We start from the raw sequence: 19,817 nt of genomic DNA, 5'->3' as shown, positions 1-19,817 counted from the left end.
TTGAGAGGCTTAAATTGATGTTCTTTCATGCATTTATATGTTACTGAGAAGTAGGGAGGGAGATGGAGGGAGCTTGGTATAAATACTTAACACACATACTGCTCAGAACTAGGATTTTTATTAAGGATTCCATGTATGCATTGTCCTGCTTTCTCCAAATGGTAGAAGCATCCTTTTAAAAGTATAAGGAAGAAATGCAGTCTCTCCTGGAACCTTTCAGATGCCAGGAGATTTCACTTAGCATATTAGCTGTATACTTTCTCCCAAGTAAATATTTGTTTGACTCCTTTTGCTATTTGGCCTCTTGCTGGGCTTAACAGGAGAAAGGTTAAGGGCAGTGCTACAGTACAGCAAAACATGGGCCGCTCTTTGGAGCGGTGCACAACGGCAGAGAAAGGCTGAAGGTAATCCTGGCAGATGAAGTGAAACTCCTTGCTATAGATGGATGTCTCGTCTTTGTTTGGATTTTCCTAAGCTCCGGCTCCCACGTTATCTTTTATTAGGTGGCTGTGGACTACTGTGAGCAGTGGGTACATTAATATGCAGCGCTTTTCTGCTTGTAGTTTTTCAGTACAGTAAGTAGCACAAGAGGTATTCATAAGCTGTGGAGTATTTATGCAAGTGGGAAAGGAATGCATTAAACAAATACCTTTTTTTTATTATTAATAAGGTAGACTGCACCTTTTTCTCTGCTTAGCTTCACAAATCTTGTAATTTTGTGCATGGCATTCACCTTGTTTGGTTGTTTAAATTAATCTCCTTTTGCCCTTGCACTTGCCATTTAATTCGTATTTGTAAAGCATTTAGGATGCATAAAGAACGGGAAGTAAACTTATTTTTGTTTATTATTTTTATTGGCCTTGATCCTTCTTCTTGGAGTAGTCTCCCACTTCTGGTGCACCAAGGTCACCCCTACATGTGAGTCCACTGTCATTTCTATGCTTTCTGGCCATCCCGATAAAAATCTCTTCAGAGAAAGTGACAGCAGCCTGGGGGGGAAAAAAAAAAAAAAGCCTTCCAGAATATTATGTTCATGTTGGGTCTTCATGATCAGTTTTAAGCAGATTCTGCAGGGCTGAACAAACTGATGTCACCTGGCGAAGGTGGCAGGGGAATTCTGTTGAAGGGGCCGAGGAATCCGTTCCCTGAGTTGGGATCCCAGGCTGTGTCTGCATACAGGAGACCTAGAGAGCACTCACCTACCTTTGAAAAAGCAAGCTGTGTTGAGGCATTATCTTCAACCGAGCTCTCTGCCCTCTCAGTGGGAGTTAAAGATTCGGTGCCCTTTTCTAAATGAGTTTATATGTCTTGGCAGGTGTCACCGACACCACTTACTTTCTCAGTAAAACGGCCTGTAACATCTTAGGGCTGCGTGTGAGCTATTGCTGTGGGTGTAGGGGCTGCTTCGTTTGCTGCCAGTCCCTGTGTTGCCAGCTGCCAGCTGACTGCTCTGGCCAGTGCTGTGGGCTGCTCTGAGGAAGAACAGCTAGTGTGAAACCAAGTCCTGGTCTCAAAAAATGTGTTTCACTTTCAGAAGTATCACTTGTCCCTGCCTTCGTAATCGAGCCTTACAATAGTCTTAATTCTCATCCCCTGCCGCAAACCATTCCTCCCACAGAGCCAGCAGTGCTTGATGTGAACCTACAACAGCTGTGATCCAAAAAAGCAGTTTGCCTTTCGGGCCAGTGGAGCAATCTAACGAAGCCTCCAGTTCATCGAACTGTTGATTTAATCTTCTGAACACAAGAGGAATAATCCCCAGTATAGTTTTCTGAAATAGGCTGAGAAGATCCATCCTAATCATGCGGCTCACTCCCCAGTTGCTCGGGCTGTCTGTCCGAGGCTGTGTGGACGTTGTCTTTCAGGTGGTGGTGGCTCTAGCAGTCTCTCAGGGCACAGCCTTTGATATTTAGAGAACTGACAATTTTGTCCCGTGTGCACATTGAATTTCTGAACGGGAACTAAATGAAAAAAGAATGAACCCAAAACTGTCATCTGAACCATTTCTGACCTCCCATCCTCTTCCTCTTTTCAGTTATTCACAGACATTAAATGTCATACTGGCGGAGCAGGAAGCAGTACGGCATCCATAATTTCTTTTTTTCTGCTGGTATCCGTTAGGGCTGAACAGCATCTCGGGGAGGCTGCCTTCCTAATGCTTCTCCGTCGTCTCCCTCTCAGCTGGGACAGGTTGCTTCGTTGTTGCCGTTGGCCAACTCGCAAACCGACTTCCAGTACCCTGTGCTCAATTCACCCATTTAATGGCTGTTTTCCTGAAAGCTTGTAAAGTTTAGTAGTTAATATACCTCAGTACACCAGCTTTTAGAGATCAGATAAATTGATTGGTAATTTGATGAACTCAAAGAACATCTATAACAGGGTAAATAAAATGTGTTAGATGTCAGCGCTGCCTCTCTGCCTTCTCTGCAGTTTGTATGTTCTCTCTTCAATATGTGTTGACTGATGTACAGTACATTACATCAAATTACAAACAGCATCTATGTAAACAGCAACTAAGTGTTTGCTTCCCCTTCGGTCTGGCCGATTAGTGCAGAGATGCATTTGCAGTCTGTGTGCTGAAGGGTGAACTGTCAGAGCCTTACGGTGATTTTGTTTCCCTGGCATTTAGAGTACCTTTGCAGAGGGAGAGAAGGATGCTTACGGGCTGCTTCATCCTGGAGGAATCCATCCTCAGGCTCGACTTGTGAAATAAATGTGGCAATGTGTGGTTTGAACTTAGTGTCTTAACACTGAATTTAGCAGCTGAATTTAGATAACAATCTGGTATCTGGTCTTATCAGTGTATCACTACCAAGACTTGTTAAAGGCAGAACAAAAAGACCTAGAATCCGGTCTTGTCTCTTTGTTAGAACTCAACACCAGAGTATTTGTCAAGTCTAGTCCAAAAAGAGCAAAACAAGGGGTGCTTTTATCTTTTGAGAGCTTTCTCTATTATCTAATATTTCCAATACCCTTCCCTGCCATTTTTTATTCAACCCAGTTTTCCCTGCATTTCATTCATTTTCTTGTTGCCTAATAGTTTAAATCACACAGAATGGCAAGGGTTGGAAGGGACCTCAGGATATCATAAATTTCTGGTTTCTCCCTCTTTGTGCTGTCTATATACCTGTTTATAAGCAGAAGGGTATTTATAAATGTGTGTATAGACAGGTAACACTGTTACCAGGAAAACCAATGCTACTTTTCAAATCATAGAATCATAGAATGTTTTGGGTTGGAAGGGACCCCTAGAGGTCATCTAGTCCAACCCCCCTGCAGTGAGCAGGGACACTGCTAACTAGATCAGGTTGCTCAGAGCCCCATCCAACCTGGCCTTGAATGTTTCCAGGGATGGGGCCTCCACTACCTCTCTGGGCAACCTGTTCCAGTGTTTTACCACCCTCATTGTAAAAAATTTCTTCCTTACCTCTAGCCTGAACCTACCCTGTTCTAGTTTAAAACCATTTCCCCTTGTCCTAACACAGCTGGCCCTACTAAAAAGACGTTCCCCATCTTTCCTATAGGCCCCCTTTAGGTACTGGAAGGCCGCAATCAGGTCTCCCCGTAGCCTCCTTTTCTCCAGACTGAACAAGCCCAACTCTCTCAGCCTGTCCTCATAGGAGAGGTGCTCCAGCCCTCGGATCATTTTTGTAGCCCTCCTCTGGACCCGTTCCAACAGTTCCATGTCCTTCTTGTGCTGAGGGCTCCAGAGCTGGACGCAGTACTCCAGGTGAGGTCTCACCAGAGCTGAGTAGAGGGGCAGAATCACCTCCCTCGACCTGCTGGCCAGCCCTGCTGGCCCCACTTCTCCCGATGCAGCCCAGGGTATGGTTGGCCTTCTGGGCTGCCAGCGCACATTGCCGGCTCATGTCCAGCCTTTTGTCCACCAGCACCCCCTGCTGTCTAAGTCATTGATGAAAACATTAAACAGCACCGGTCCCAGTACGGACCCCTGACAGACGCCACTCATCACCGGTCTCCATCCGAACATCAGGCCATTGACTATTACCCTCTGGACGCGACCATCCAGCCAGTTCCTTATCCACCGAACAGTCCACCCATCAAATCCATAGCTCTCCAATTTAGAGAGAAGGATGTTGTGGGGGACCATGTCAAAGGCTTTGCAGAAGTCCAGATAGATGATGTCCATTGGTTTTCCCTTGTCCACTGATGCTGTCACACCATTGTAGAAAGCCACTAGGTTCGTCAGGCAGGACTTGCCCTTGGTGAAGCCATGCTGGCTATCTTGAATTACCTCCCTGGCCTCTATGTGCTTTAGCATAGCTTCTAGGAGGATCTGTTCCATGATCTTCCCGGGCACAGAGGTGAGGCTGACAGGTCGGTAGTTCCTGGGGTCTTCCTTTCTACCCTTTTTGAAAATGGGCACAATGTTTCCCTTTTTCCAATCACCAGGGACTTCACCTGACTGCCATGACTTTTCAAATATCATGGAGAGTGGCTTTTGGTCTACCTACGCCCACTCCCTCGTTTTTTTTTTTACAAAAGCTTGTGTCAAGGGCTGATTCTCAATAGATCACAGCGAGGGAGCTGCTCTTCTACGTATGAAACCCTGACCCAGAATCAGGTTGTCTATGAATGATTTAGGGCCGTCTCGCTCATCAGTGGGGGTACGCTTTCTTTAACCATCCTTTTCCAGCTGATATACCTGTAGAAACCCTTCTTATTATTCTTTGCATCCCTAGCCAAGTTTAGCTCCAGCCACGCCTTGGCCTTCCTGACCCCCTTCCTATAATTTCCATTCCATAATGGAAAGCAGCACTCGCATGCACACGCATACATACACATGTGTGCAGACACGCTGTCTCTTGCCTGTTTTTCCTGTGGTCTAGTTGTACCTTAGCACCAACTACACTATCCTGCTGCAATAAATACCAGTGCTGCCTGTTATTTCTGTGTAATTCGGCAGCCAGTGTACAATTAATTTTTGGCCCTGTTATTGCAGTATTGGCTATTTTATGAAACTGTAGAGAGTTAGCACAGCGAACTGATTAAACATGTTCCAGACCTTAGGCTGGAGCCTGCGTGTCTGCTGGGATTTAGATGATTGAAGCTTGTGCTTCTCTTGGGATATTCCAGATTTAGACTTAGTCTTGGAAATTGTTTCAGGTAGACAAAACTTCCCTGTGTGTGTGGAATCCACTTCCATAAGAGCCTGACTTTGGGGGAATCTGAGATTTCTCTTTCAGCCCACAGCGGTCCTTCCACATGTGGCAGGAAAAAAAGCATTGTGACTTCAAAACGAGCCCAGGCCTTGGCTTTGTTTTTAAAAGGTCCTTAAAATTACAGCTCTGCCCTTACAAAGTATACTGTTATCATGTTAATGGAAAATATGGCTAAGAATTACTCTGTAAATTGGGCAGATTCCAGAAAACATCTCAAATTTGTGCTGAATTAAGTAGTCCAGAGATCAGACTTTAAAAAGGGACTACTCCGTATTTACGGCAGCTATACCTTCTGAAGTGAGTATGTTTAGTAGTTTACTGTGGGTGTGTTAAATACATGTTTCGTGACAGCCTAGGGCCACTTCTCTGAAGGTTTTTCCCCATCTGCCAGTCATTTAAAGAAACATAAATAAAAGAGCTATTCCAATTTCTTGAACATATAATGCATGTTCCCAAGAGACTAGAGTGACTCAGAAGTAGCTTGTAAATAACATGTTTTAATGTTCTTAAATATATGTGCACTATCAGGCTTGCTGTGAGGTCTTGAGCCACTGCAAACGGTATTTGCTTCGTCTGTCACAGACTCTCCCGATCCCAGGATGATGAGTGGTAGGTTTTGTGTTCACTTGTTTTTGGGGTTAGCTGGCAGTTTGGCTATATATTCCACTGCACCAAGAATGATCCCAATGGCAATTTACCATTAAACACCTTGGCTCAAATGAGGATTACCTAATTCATTCATAGTCCAGACCTATTATAAGTAAATGTGAAATAATGGCTGAATCTGTTTTGTTTTAAATAAGAATAATAAATGTACATCTCATACACACTAGAACTGTCTGCCTACTGTAGAGTTAAACCCTGACAAATGTGTGGGGAGCATTGCCCTGGTTGGTACTCACCAGTGGAGTAGCCATCAGATAAAAGATGCTGCCCTGCACAGAGGGCAGCGACAGCCAGGAATGGCCAGAAAACACTGAGAGGCCACTTAATCTGTGTCAGCCTCCAAGGGACCACAGGGGAGCGAGAGATGGCAGAAGGAAATGCGGGAGCTGAGATAAAACTCTAAGCCTCTGATTTGAGAAGACTTGTAATAACTAAGTTATTTTAAGAGAAGAGCTAGCTTTTCTTTTTCTTCCCAATTATTGCATTTCAGGTCTTTTTATATAAAGAAAGGCTTAATTCCATCTCTTTCCTTTTCCCTCCCTGTTTCTCTGAACAGAAGCCAAATTTTTGCTTATATAATTTCAAGCTGCAAGGTTGCTGTGAGCTTGCATGCCTGGGTCAATCAAGGAGTGCCTGGATTTTTATTTTTTTTTCCCTCCCTAGAGATGTCTTATGATGTATTGGATGGTATACAGAAATCATCTAATTTGCCCTGACATGCAGCAAGCCTTGAACTGGCTGGACTGTGGTTCTCGAAACAGAGGAGACTACTCATATGGGCGTGTAAAAATGCTGTCTCGTGTGCCTGCCTGGGCATACACACTAATTTTTTAACTTCATTTTTCATAGTATTTATGTATACCACAAAATTTCCTTTGGCTGTTTAGGGGATTAAGTGTCATATGTGAGACCTTTCACCTTCAGGTCATTTGTTGAGATACAGTTTCCATTAGCAGCAGCAAAAAGCCGTTACTTCCTGATGGCTAATCACTCATTCCTGTGGCACCAAGATAATAACTCTTCCTCCAGTTAGAGACAAGGGTTTGTTGGAGGAGGAACAACAAAAAAAAATAATAATTGTCTCCTAGCTGTCAGTTTCTATGATAGGCAAAGGGTGTCCTGGTGAGGAACACAGAGTTTGTCCTTGCCAGTTGAAAATAGGACAGTGCTGGGTTATAAATTTGTTGTATCTTCACTTGTTCTGTGGAGAGAGGATTTGGCTCCAGGTCTGCAGTGTTTGTGGTGTTTGGGGGTTTTTTGTTCTTCCCCCCCCCACCCCCGTTGTTCTCCAGCAAGAGTACATTTCTTTCCCTTCTTTGCATTCCTGTTGTCTGATTTCTGAGCCCAAACTGTCCCTAGTTGAAGGGCTAGGATGTTTTGTTTGGTCTTGTGCAGTAGATATAGGTGAAAAACTGATACTTTTTTCATGAGCCTGAAAAATTCACTTATAACACTGTTTCCCAAGCCTTTCCATGTTACAACGTTTATCAGCTAGAGCAACAAACCCCAGATAATTACAGATGCTTATACCAAAGTATCTCTTTTGGAGCTTTAAGCCTACTTTTATTTCTTCCTTGTTTAGTCCCAAAGTCAAGGTCTGTTGTTGTTTGCATGTAGTGTTCCTTACTGTTAGAGACGACGTTTAGAGATTAAATCCTGAGTGTAGATCTAGCTTATGTCTGCGGGTGTGTGATACACCACACATGTGACATTCTTCCGTTTATGCCTCTGAGATGCTTTAGCAGCAAGGCTTTATGAGATCTTTCTGGTTTAATGTTAATAAGTAATTATTCCTATTATTCCATAATGGTCTAAAAGTGAGAACCCCCTTGTTCCCTTTCCTCTGCCTGGATTCTGTAATGGAAGTACGATACTAAGCTGGTGGTGACCAAACCTATTGAAGGCTGTGGGTGACATCATGCACCAGGCTTGTGACAGTCAGCGACTGTGAAGGAGTGGTCGCTGCAGGAGTATGGGAATGAAGCATCTGTGTGGCTGCCTCTGCGCTCTGTGGGTGTTTGATTTTTATGTTAATATTTACGTCTCAATGACCCTGCTGTGAAAATGCCTCTTTCCACCTGATTGGTGGTCTGTGGTCCTTCTGGGCTTGTCTTTGGAGACTTCACAAGCCCTTTGCCAGCTACAGAGATGTCTCTTCAATGCCTTGTCCTCTTCTGAGGAGGCAAAGCTGCTCCGTTAAAAACCATGTGAAAGAGAAGATCACTAAAAGCAGAGAGAATAAGACTGTCAGATGATGGAAAAGAAATTGCTTACAAATATTTTCTGATTTCTTATCCCTTTTACCATCTCTTCTCCTTTGTCCTTCTTGGCTGTTTTATCTTGGGATAAACATCGTATTTATTTTCTGTTTACTGTGTGGAGAATTTAAATCCATTTTGAATAGGAAAATAAATATAAAAAGATAGTAGTGTTCTTTTTTCTGGAATAACTGATGCCTTGCAGAGAGAACTGGAGGTTATGTGACAGCGGTATTGTAAAGGCAGGCCAAAGGAATCTCTGTTAATCAATTTTCTTTTTCTTGTTATCAGCATTTCATTTTGTATTTTGCTTTCCTTTTTCAGTAATAATCAATACTTCGTAGAGGTAGCCTAATAACTTCTTTTGCCAGCTGTAAAATAAATACACTGTTGCTTTATAGTGTTTGTCCAAGTATTACTAATAAAGGGAAACAGCATCAAGTTATCTTTGTAAAACCACTTTTGAGCTGTGGAGCTGTGAACTTTTTCCAGGTATTCATTAACTGAGGTTTCTAGCGTGCTGGAAGGTAAGTGAACATTGTCCTCATTTAAAAAGTGAGACCCTAATGCTTAAGGTTAGTATTTTCTATAATAGCTTTTGTTACTTCACTTTTTGGTTGTCCGGATATGGTATAGTTCTTCAGATGTGCTGATTACCCATAACTCGAGCTTGAAGTTTTGACTAATGAGCTCCTGAGCATCTCCAGACAGAGCCACGAGCACTTCTGAAAGTGTGGATTTGTCTGTGTCATTAACCGTGTACAGTGACCTGTGAAGTCCTAGCGGTCTCTTTGGCTGTAATCATTAAACCAGCCTCTCCTACAGCATAAAACGGGAAGAGAAGCTGCAAGCGTAGTGAGAGAACCCTGTCTGAAAATACAAATATCTTCAGAAAATGCTCTGGGAGTAATAATAATAAAGAAAAAGTACAGTGGCAAAATAAATTGCTGCTGATATAATTTTTCTTCCTCTCCCAAGTTTGCCTCTAGTGTGGCAGTTTTTCTCCCTTCAATAAATAAATGCAAAGATGAGAATCGCTGCCAAAAACTGTCACATTTCTGGAACTTTCAGCCCCTGATTATTCACATTAAGCCTCCCCCCCCAGCAGTACAGTATTCTGAATATGTACACCCACCATTCTGTCAGATCTGTGCAGTCTGCGTCTGGTTCATCTTCTGTGTCTTTGATGTGCTCCATAACGTAGGCAAAGAGAGGTCTGATAGTCTCTCTAAAAACCTGACAGTTTGTGTGACAATCTGTCCACGAATCCACAGGCTCCTTGTCAACCAAATGAGCCTTTGAATATCAGAGGTTTTCGGAACAGTGCTTGCAGCATTGCATATGCACTAAGGGGAGAGTACAACAGGCTTCCTTGTAACCTGAGAGATGTCTGCATTTTCCTTAATCATTCCAGGGACATCTCATCATTGCTTGTTGGCTGGTTCTCAGCCCTGCACATGTCGGGGTTATTTAGCAAAGCTTGATTTACTGGAAACTGCACATGGAGAATAATTTGCAGTTGGGGGTAGAGGAAAAAACCCCGGGAGGGGGTGTAACTTGCAGGTTTTGGTACACTTCTGTTTTTTTGGTGTGTTTTTGTTTGTTTGTTTCTTACAGTGACTCTCTTCCTTGCAGTTCCCTTTACCCGTGTAAGTGCATGGATGTGATGGATTTTCTTCAGTGTTCTCCAGTCCTCTTGCACATCCTGCTGCCTTGGGTCCCTCCTATTCTGGCTTTTTCCGGGAATCCAGTGAATTGCATTCCTTAGCTACCTGTTGTAGAAAAGCATGGGGTCATGAATATAATTTAGGGTTTTTAAAATTGGGACAGGAACTGTTAACTGGGCCGGCTGCTGCAGTTTATAAATGGGGCTTAGGGCTATTCTCAGCAGATAAAGCCGGGAGTTTTAGCTGCAGCGTGCTTGTCCGAGGCGGTGGGAGTTCTGTTGGAGGCTCTGTCAAATACCAGCTTTGGCATGATGGCATCAAACCTTAGCTATAATGTTCCTCCCTTCCTGAAATAAGCTCCTGTGATGGGCCTGACAGGGGAATGTACTTAGTATCTTTTTTTATGTATGACAAGTACTTGATGACTGCCAATTTTCTATTTTTTAATTTTTTTTTTCCTCTGAAGTGCTGGTCAGCCTCCTAGTGAAACTCTCAGCTGCGTACCTTGGCACTCTTCATATTCTTGCCATTCCCTTCTTCCCCTCTTTGTCCCCTTCCCTTAGCACTGATTCTCTGCATGCCTGTCGGTCTCTCGGACAATGCCCAGTTGTTAGAGGCAGCATCCTGTGACCTAGGAGTTCGTCCTGGTTGAGTGATGGATCAGCTGGTAGGACCCAGGTGTCAGTACGGGACTGGTTGTGCAGCAGCCCAGCCTGGGCACAGTGATTTAGCAGGCATTGCCGTGCCTTTAAAGTCATGGGCACCATGTTATCTGTGCAGGTCGGCCAGGTGTAGGACTTCTCTGAAGCAGATGCTGAAAACTGTTGATGTTTAATCAATGCCTGGGAAGCCTGTTTACCTGCACTTGTCAGGTATAATTGATTCGGGCATTTACTGTGAATTCTTCACCTAAGACTTCTCGCTCCTATATTAAACTTCCAGCTAGGAGGAGAGCAGAGCGATGCTCTCCTACAGCGGTGTTAGTGTTAATCTGAGCCTTTCACGTTGCTGTCCTTGTCAGAAAGCCTAGGTTGCCTGCTGGCATTTTATGGCCTTTCTCTTTGAAGGTGCTTTTGCTTTCCGGAGTTTGTGTTTAAAGAATTACTAATGCTTTATTTGCAGTCTTTCAGAATGGTCTGGTTTAAAGCAACCTCATATAAACACAGTGTTTAATTCTTCCTGGGGTTTTTTTGCTCCTTCTTCCTCTTTTAATCGCCTTTCTTTGTTGCTGTCTTTCTGAGTTGAAGATAACATGAGGTTTTTCTGCATGTTTCCAGTGAGGCGCTTGCAGCTCTACGGAGAAGTTCCTAATGCCATCTTTCTGTGGGGTACCTGTTTTAATTGGGCTCTTCCCAGGGTACCTTCGTAGAGACAGTCTGACTCTTGTGTGCGATCTCAGTCTGGGTCTGTAAACCTGTTCTCACCCAGGTGGAGTATCCTGGTGTGGGACTTAGTTCTGGTAAGTCCTGGGGTGTGTAGCTTTGCTTGATTCACTGTGTGCTTGAGGGGCTGTAGCTTAACCTTTTTGTGCCTAGCCTGTTATCCACAGGATAAACCCAGCTGTGGTCCTTCTCCCCAGCTCTGCCTCCCTTTGTGGAGACCGGAGCTTTGTGGAGATTGGTATTTTGGGGGATTTTGTCTTTGAGAAGCTGTCTAGGTATGCTAGGGAATTAAATATTTTGCTTTCAACTCGGGATAATATTGCAGTTGTGAGAAGATCTGTTCAAACAGGAGTATACTTCTGCCTATGACTAGTTTAACTTTCCTGTGTTGTTACTGTGGACATTGCTCTTTTTCTGTCCTCTCTGAATCTTAATCCAAAATTTATGATCTCACAGCTTATTGCCGAAGGAAAGAATAGAATGACACAAATTCAATGCTCTCATTTCATTATTGGTCTCAGTGGGAGGAGTGGATGAACCCACACATGAACAGCAAATGACAGAGCTGTGTTTAGAAGTTGGCTTTGGTTAAAAAAAGTAAAATAAAATTTTCTCTGTATCAGCAAGCTGTAGCTGCTTGCATCTTTTCTCTGTTACCTTTTGAGAAAAAACATTTGAATTCGCATAAAAGCAATTTAACCCTTGGCTTCTATGCTCTCATGATATGCTTTATATGCATATTTCTCTTCCTTCTTAATTGGCTTCTATGCGTATGTGCACTTGTGCTTGATAGGAAGGAGAAAATGTGAATGATCCCTTTTAACTAAATGCTAGCTGATACCAACAAACAGGCTGAGCAGGGACTGAGGAGGAGCGAGCTCAGGAGGTGAAGAGATTGCTTCTTGCAATGTGTCCTGAAATTCCCAAACTCCCTGTTTTGGACCAAAGTTGATAGCAGTGATTGATTGTGTAGGTTGATTTTAACAGATCCAAAGGGTCGCGCAGTGAACAGATCGGTTCAGCTCATCTGCCTCTGCACCTGCGGGAGGGGTGCAAGTGGATGGAGTAATTTTTCAAATCTGTTAGCATCCATTTGCATGAGACTTCTGAGCAATGGGAGTGAGCAACCTGATTTATAGTGCGTGTGAAGCAGCGACCCGGTGAGGTGCGCGGTGCCCGAGCGCACCTTTGCTTCCCTTCGGCGCTGCTGTCAGCAAAGGCAGCTCCCGAAGCCTGCACTGGCTGCAGTTTCTCTGTAGCTTCCCGCTGTTCCTCTTGGCAGCAGCTGTGTCCAGGGCACGCGTGCGTTCCCCGTCCCCAAGCGCGGGCGGGCAGGTGACAGTCATGCCGCTTTATCCGGATGGCGTGAGGTCTTATTTCTGGCTTTAGAAGCAGCTGGAAGAAGGAATTTGAATGTCTTCCAGTTGACATTCGATACATGAGAAGGAACCTCTGCTTTCCTTTCCCCTTTCTCTCCCAAATTTGCAGTGTTTCCTACTGTCAGGGCGTACCGCATGTTCCCCCCACCATGCGGCACCGCCTCTCGTGCTCCTTTCGGCTGGAGTGGGGCTTGCGGCGGGAGGTTTGCTGGAAGCTGGCGCGTGCGGCCGTTAGGAGAGGGGATCGAAGCAAGGCGTCTGTCAGGTGCGAGGCAGATTGTGCCATCTAATCCCCCGGCTGTCGTCTGCAGCAGTTGTCAAGGCCTCCACTGGCCCGCTCCGTTTCATCAGAGGTATCACTAGCATTCATCTAGGCTGGCAGCATTTCAACAGCTGTTAATCCTCTTTGTATCTTTAAGCACTGTGACCGCTGACAAGCTTCTATACTCTGAGGTGTCAAAATATCTCAAGATAGCTACGGTGATGGTGGTTGGGATTTTTTTTTTTTTTTTTTCTTAATCCGGACACCTTCTGATCTATTGACCCAGACTGAACCTGATGGAGAAATCTGTGTCCCGGTGTAAGGTTTTTGCTGCTGCTGCTTGATGTTCACAAAGAATTCCGCATAAAATCTGATTAATTTCTAGTTCCTCATGCTCACGTTGCTCAGTTTTCTGTTTTACGTGTTACCGCAAGTAGTGCATGTTTCACTGAAGTTGTAAGGAATGTGGTTTAATGTCAATGTGAGAATGAGCTGGCAGGGTTTTCTCTTTATGCTTCAATTACTTTCCCTCCTGAAATAACACTGAGAACTCAGTCTTCTGCTATATTGTTTTCTCCCTTTCTTTGCTATATGCTGAAGAAAGGGCCTGGGCAGTGCAGCGATGTGTAGTAGTGAGTGTTGGAGTTTCTCTGCATGTTTGCAGCCAAGCAGGAAGCTGAATTAAAATTACTCCAAATTTAGCTCTAAGTTTTAAAATTGGTTCCCTGTGGAAGGGGAATTTTTAGTGCAGGGGTGTTTTGGGTGAAGAGGGGAGCAAGGGTATAGCAGCAAATCTGTTGTAGAAAAGCAGTAGGGTAGAAAGAAAGTGATTCTGTTGGTCTTTAGGCTCTAGTTATGTATTTTTATAACTTCTCGGTGTTTTTATTAGTTGCTACGAACCATCATTTAATAGCAGGGGAAAATCTTTCAAACTAACATTTCTTTGTTTAGTTTGTTTGTCCTCTCTGGAGAGCTCTCTCCCCGTATGACAAAGCTCTCATGTTCTGAAGTTGGCTCCCCTAAGGCTCAGCTTTATTGAGAGAAGTGAAACATTTTAGGTGGTTCATTCATTCTTTCTGTGTCTCTTGTTATTTGAGCCCTTATGGTGTCCTTTGGTCATGTTTTAAAACTTATTTCTGCAACTAAGACTGCCAGGAGCTTTATTTAATAATAGTTGAGGTCTTATGTTCAACTTTTTTTTTTTTTTTTCGTGAGCTGCCATTTTATCTCAAGCATCAAATATTGTGAGAGTAAATTAAAAGCAGCGTTGATGTCTTGTAATTTTGTGTTGAATGTTCTCTCTTTTACTGCGCAACTGAATATCATTTTATGAAGCTAAAGGACTTCACTAAAGACTCGGGGCAGCTCAGACTTTTTCAAGTGCAAATACGGCACCTTGATCCTGCTCAATAGCCCTTGTGCGTGGGTGGCTGTGCTGGAGTCACGGGAAGTGCACAGGTGGCTCCTGGCTTGGTTCCTTGTTTGCAACCTTATTATAAAGTCCTAGATTTTTGTAAGTCACCGGAACGTTTTCCCTTGCCACAGTGCGATAGGGTAAAATACTGAAAATGAAGCAGATCTTGCATCTGAAGTCATATAGATTGGGATACTTGGAAAATTATTCTAAGTAGAAGCCCCAAATCACAGATCCTGCTGTGACTGCCCACGTGGAAAGGCCCCTCTGTTGCTCATTTAGCCCGTTTGTTGCTCATTTAGTGTTTAGGACAAAAGTGAATGTGAGTTTCCCAAGGTAGGAAAGGGCCTAGAGGCCAAGGAGAACCTGTTTAACAAGTCTGCTTGTTGAACAAACTCAGGTTTAAATGCTAAAACTTTGTTTTTTCTTACTTGGTGAAACATTTAAAGATACTGATTCATAGGATTGGAAATACTGCTTTGTTGGTTTTTAGGGTTTTTGAGGGGGAGGGAGGAAGAAGGCGGCAGAGAGGTCTGACTCAAAGGCGAGAGGCCCAGTTGCATCACATGCAAAGATGTTTCCTTTTCATTTTTAAAACTCAGCAGCTTTCATCTTCAGGTGGAAGGTCTTCTGTGCCCCTCCTTGATCTTCGCATCGCGCCATGTGCCTCGTGGTTTCTTTGAGGTCAGGTCTCTCCTCCTTTCCCTCACTGAGGTTCTTGCCTCTCCGTTCAGGTTCTCACTTGCCTGCTTTTCATCAATTTAGGATCCAGCGTTATTTCATACCGGTTTCTCTCTATTTTTGTCCATGTTTGTAGTTGCTGTTGTTGCGGAGGGGGCTGACCATAGTACTGGGCAGTTGAACACTCTAATCAGCCAGGCAAGCTTGTGCCACACCCACTTTAATCGACAGTGCAAGCAGTAAATGAATCTGTTGGCTATTTTTTCTTTCTTTAGGTGGGTTAAATGCCAGCCTCATGCTGGGTCTCACGTACAACATATTTGTTCCTGTTTTCCTCTCCCGCTGCTGTTTCGCTGCAGCGTGCTGCAGGCTAATAGTATCTGACGGGGCTACTTCCTATTGCCTGAAAAATGTTTAATTTTACTACCTTGCTTTCTCTCTTTCCCACTTTCTCTCGTTTTGATCTTTCAAATCCAGGCCCTTTGAGAAATCAGACAGTATGAAATATGAAAATTGCTTGGGTAGTAATTGGAGAAACGGTGAGACTTACGAAACCCATGGAGATAACGCTTACATCTACTTATTCACATTATTTAATTTTTAATGGCAAATTTAATTAATGGAGCACAGGTCTTGTGGTTTCATGTGTGAATAAGTAACAGCAGGGAGCTGAAAGTCGGGAGGTCTGTTTACAGGACAGAGAAAAAGGCTCCATTAAAATCTGAACTTTTCATTATAGGAAGGAGTAAAGTGGGTTTAATAGTATAGAAGTTGACCATTATGTAACAAATAAGTAAATGAAAACTTCAATGACAATTTGCTGGCAAAATACATTTTGAAGTGGTTACTCATCCGTGAGTTCTCATTTTAAGTCTGTCTCCCAGGTCAAAGTTTGGAAAAGCAAAGTCTGTTCTGTGGGTTTTTCGGTATGTGACATAAATTCAGGCACCAGAGATAAAACACTTAAATATAGCACCTTGAAGCCTAGGCTCTGAAAACCTGTATAAACCTTCCAATTAGCTGAGCTTCACACAACTTCAGTGATACAGGCAGCTGTTATCCCTCGCTTGCAGATGGAGAATGGTGACTCGCCCAAGATTGCACAAGTGGCAGAACCGCTAATAGAACTTGAGTTATATCTGTCCTTTCCTTTTTCTAACCGCTGAACAATATGTGTCGTCTCATCATGCGCAGGACCACAGCTGCATTTATGGGAAAATAAATGAAGAAGAGCAAGAATAGTATTCTATATAAAATGACCAAATTTGGGGAGAGATAGCAGCTAGAACCGGCCCTAAATGAATAGCTGTCCTCGCTTTCGATACCACTTTGTCATTTTTTTGATTGATTATTGCATATTTTCTGCATGTGCCTTTTCAGACTAAGGGGCCTTGCAGATGAGTTTTGAGTGAGGCAATTGCAGCTATTTCAGTATAAAGTCCAGAGGCTTTGCCTAAAGCAGCTTCATCAGCAGTTTAGTAACACAAGACCTTGCAGCGAAGTCATCGGGGGTGTGCAGCCATTCCCTTCTGCTGTTTTGTGCTTGGGAGGCTTGTAAGTGCAGCCAAGAGGAGGAATTCATCCTCTGCGTTCAGCGTCTGAGCAGTTGTGAACTAAAACTCTTTCCGTGCAAGCTCAGGAGAATTTAATGCAAACCTCTTAAGCCCTGCAGCAAGACACTCCAGACTCTGTTTGGCAGTGCCTTAACTGATACCTGATACGCCTCCCTGTGTTAAAAGGGAAACAGGCTGCATAATTTTCTTTTAAAGAATAAGTAACATAAGTAGAAGCACTGAAATGTAAAATGGATTTTCCAGTGCTAGCAGCCAATTTTGATACTTGCACGTCAGTAACTTAGAAGATCCTTCACAGCAATTAATGAAAAAAGAGAACAAAACACAACCTAACTCAGAATAACTCGGTGCTGGAAACACCTTGGTTTTGTTATTACAGGGAATAATCAAAGCTGACAGTTGGTTGTGAGCGACCTTTTCCCCTCGTTCCCTTCACAAAGTTGGAGAGTGGAGGACATGTTGTGGCCTTGATGCATTTTGCTGAAAAGAAAATCAACTTTTAAGCAGTTTTTGTGTTCTTTGAACTGAATATGCTGTTTGTTGTTGGAAATCTTTATTAATTATAGAAGATAACTCTGTGACGGGATAAGATCTGAGAGGCCTTTAATTTTTAGAGCTGAGCATTATGTTCTTTGTTTCAGAATGCAGAGATCTACAAGCTGACATCCGAGCAGTACCAGGAGGCAGCCACCAAGGCAGAGGAGTGGATAAAGTGAGGAGCCATTTTTGTTCTTTTCAGCAGTTCCAGTTGCATTTCATAACGCTCTCTGTGTAGCTTCTGGATATTCCTGTAAATGGAGTGTGAAGTTACCTCCTGTCAGGTATTTAGGATGTTGAGGAGTTGTAAGCTAGCATCCGCTCTGTCTGTGCCAAGCTTGACAGAATTCAGTATAAAGTTGTCAGATCTTGCAAGGGAGAATGAGCAAGAAGACATGGACTTAGAAAATTCATATTAAATGGGAATATTTACTAGGGTTTTCAAAATGGCAATGGAACATGTTTAATCTGTTCAAACTTTGACCCAATGTATCTAACCTACACATTGCAGCATTGGGCTAGTGCATGGTGTAGGAAGAATGGCACCCCTTCTAAAGTTTTCATTGTCCAGGGAAGAAAAAGGTAACCAGCCTAAACCTTAGCTCTGTAAATTTCAATCAAAATAGAATTGTAATTACCATGAATGTTTTCTTAGAATGGGTGCAATGATTTTTCTGACCTTTTCCATTGGCCTTGGCACAATTAGCGGACATTTAATGTTGTCTTTTTAAATTGTGTCTAAATTCCATTTGTGTTTGCCAGTAGTGTCATATAGCTTATTGTTCCACATGCACTAACAGCTGTCCAAGAAAAAATATTTTATATAATTCTTTAATATTAATGAGTCCAAAGCAATTACACTGTCAAGAGCAGCACTCGGATCTCAGTTGGGTAAACAGTTGGCCAACATGCAGTAAACTGGAGTAGCAACATATGTAGTCCAGTTGGGTCCAGTCCAGACTGTATGATACTTAATTGCATAAATAGATAATATAGTAGTGATGAATATGTTAGTGGGGTATACTGTATATTGTGCTGTCTTTATTTAAAATTATGTTTGGCTGCCAAAGCATCACATAACCTGTTGTAATTTCACATTTTTGTTTGGACAGTCGAGCAATAAGTTGCTAAAGAAGCCAAAACAAGGCAGCTAACACATTGCGTGCATTTTCATGCAGTTTTCCATAGCAGAATTCTAAATTCTGTTTTTAAATAAAAATTTAAAAATTCATGGGACATAAAGTTCTGACAGTCTTTGATCAGTTCAGTCTTTTCTTGGATTTGCTTCTGCAGATGTGCAATCAGTTGTTGGGAACACATCTAGCAATGATTTATGCTTGTGTCTTTGTAAAGGAGGAGATTAGGACCTTGGATTACGTTCTTTACTTGCTATTACAGACCTTAACTAACCTATTTTTTATAGTAGTCTTAAGTTAGATTCTGAGGTTTCAGTTTCATTTGGTCTCTTCTGTTTCTTGTGGAGGTGAAGGCTGGTAGTGTAGGAAACTCAGGGATGCAACCGTTTCTCATAAAGGTTAGTGGCTGAGACCAATGCAAATGCCTTTATCTAAAGATTCAGATAATGCATTTATGGTCTGTTAGGGGTTCCTTCCCCTTTTCTTTGAGCCTTCATCATCTGCCAGTCCCTGGCTTTTGGCCTTACTGTACAATGCCTTTCTATTTGAAGTCATATGAACTTGAGCTGTCATAAAGGGACAGATTCCTTAGGCTGTCTTCCTTACAGCCCAAAGAGATGCCTGCCCTAATGTGAATTTTGTGTGAAAAGATAATGTGGCTGGGGGATGCCTTGAGAAGGGACAAGCTGTGTGGCACTAGTGAAACCAAGGGAGAAGGTGAACATCATACTTTCTATTTCTTTACAGTAGAAATTGCCATCAGTAGTCAGGACTGCACTGAGCTGCGTGTTGGAGTATAGGATCTGGGATTGATAATGCCCTTTGATAATTGTACATGCGGAAAGAATCTTTGCTTTGTTCCATCAGCCTGCAGCGTACGTGTCTCTTGCAGCAGTATGCAGTGATCCTTTTCGGGATCGTTGCCTTGGTGTACAACATGCCATACAAACGCTCTTGAAGAGTGCCCTCACCTGTGGGTCGTGATAGCGGGGACAGGGAAACTTCCTTCATACACTGGTATTCATGCTTAATTGGTAGGACTTGAAGTATGCATGTTGTGAGGTCTTCTTGTTAGGTGTTGTATATTTGAATCTCTACAGCCTGTTTATGTTAATAAATTAACAAGATCCTGTGACTTCATTGGAAAGAATAGTTTGCTCATTCTGTTCTGCACTTTCGCATTAGACATACAAGCACAGTAAGTGCTGAGATAGGTAAGGCTGATTTATGCAGATCTAGTAGCTTGGTTGGCAGGAATAAACTGACACTCCAGCAAAATTACATGAACTGGAATATAGCCAAAGTATGAATGAAGCGCAGGGCTGCCTGCTTCCAGTGCTGGACCACAACAGCTCCTGTAATGAAAGGAAACCCGCAGTGGCACTTTCTCCATCTGCAGAGGAGAGCACATCTCCTTCCCATAGTGTCTCCTCCCTAGCTTCTATCATCCCTGTTTCACTGAACTATTTGACCTGCTCCTGGCACTTGTGCCTTGTGAGACCAATCTACCTGCTATTTGTTGTCTTCTGCCATTGTGTATCAGCTGATGAAGGAAGAGGGGAATAGAGCTGGGGCTGTTTCTATAGTGAGTACCCTATTTTTCAGAGTCCATGTTGAAGCAAAGATTAAGAAATATCTGAAATAAAAAACCAGTGTTTTCTTGGCATTTATTGACTTT

At 43.0% G+C, this 19,817-nt stretch overlaps 1 protein-coding gene across 7 annotated transcripts in view; it reads left to right on the top strand.

The window, feature by feature from the left end:
* The window catches only part of CHCHD6 (coiled-coil-helix-coiled-coil-helix domain containing 6), a 115,305-nt gene that overhangs the window by 43,566 nt on the left and 51,922 nt on the right, over positions 1-19,817 (top strand). For all 7 annotated transcript variants that reach the window (XM_035894825.1, XM_009639309.2, XM_035894829.1 and 4 more), the window contains exon 6: positions 17,108-17,178. In XM_035894825.1, coding sequence (XP_035750718.1) covers positions 17,108-17,178 — 71 coding nt within the window. The remainder of the gene's footprint in view (positions 1-17,107; positions 17,179-19,817) is intronic.

Source organism: Egretta garzetta, unplaced genomic scaffold (genome assembly GCF_000687185.1).
Source record: "Egretta garzetta isolate BGI_Z169 unplaced genomic scaffold, ASM68718v1 scaffold215, whole genome shotgun sequence".
In the NCBI taxonomy this organism is placed as follows: domain Eukaryota; kingdom Metazoa; phylum Chordata; class Aves; order Pelecaniformes; family Ardeidae; genus Egretta; species Egretta garzetta.
Note: the sequence above shows the minus strand (reverse complement) of the source record. Positions and strands in the feature narration are given on the sequence as shown.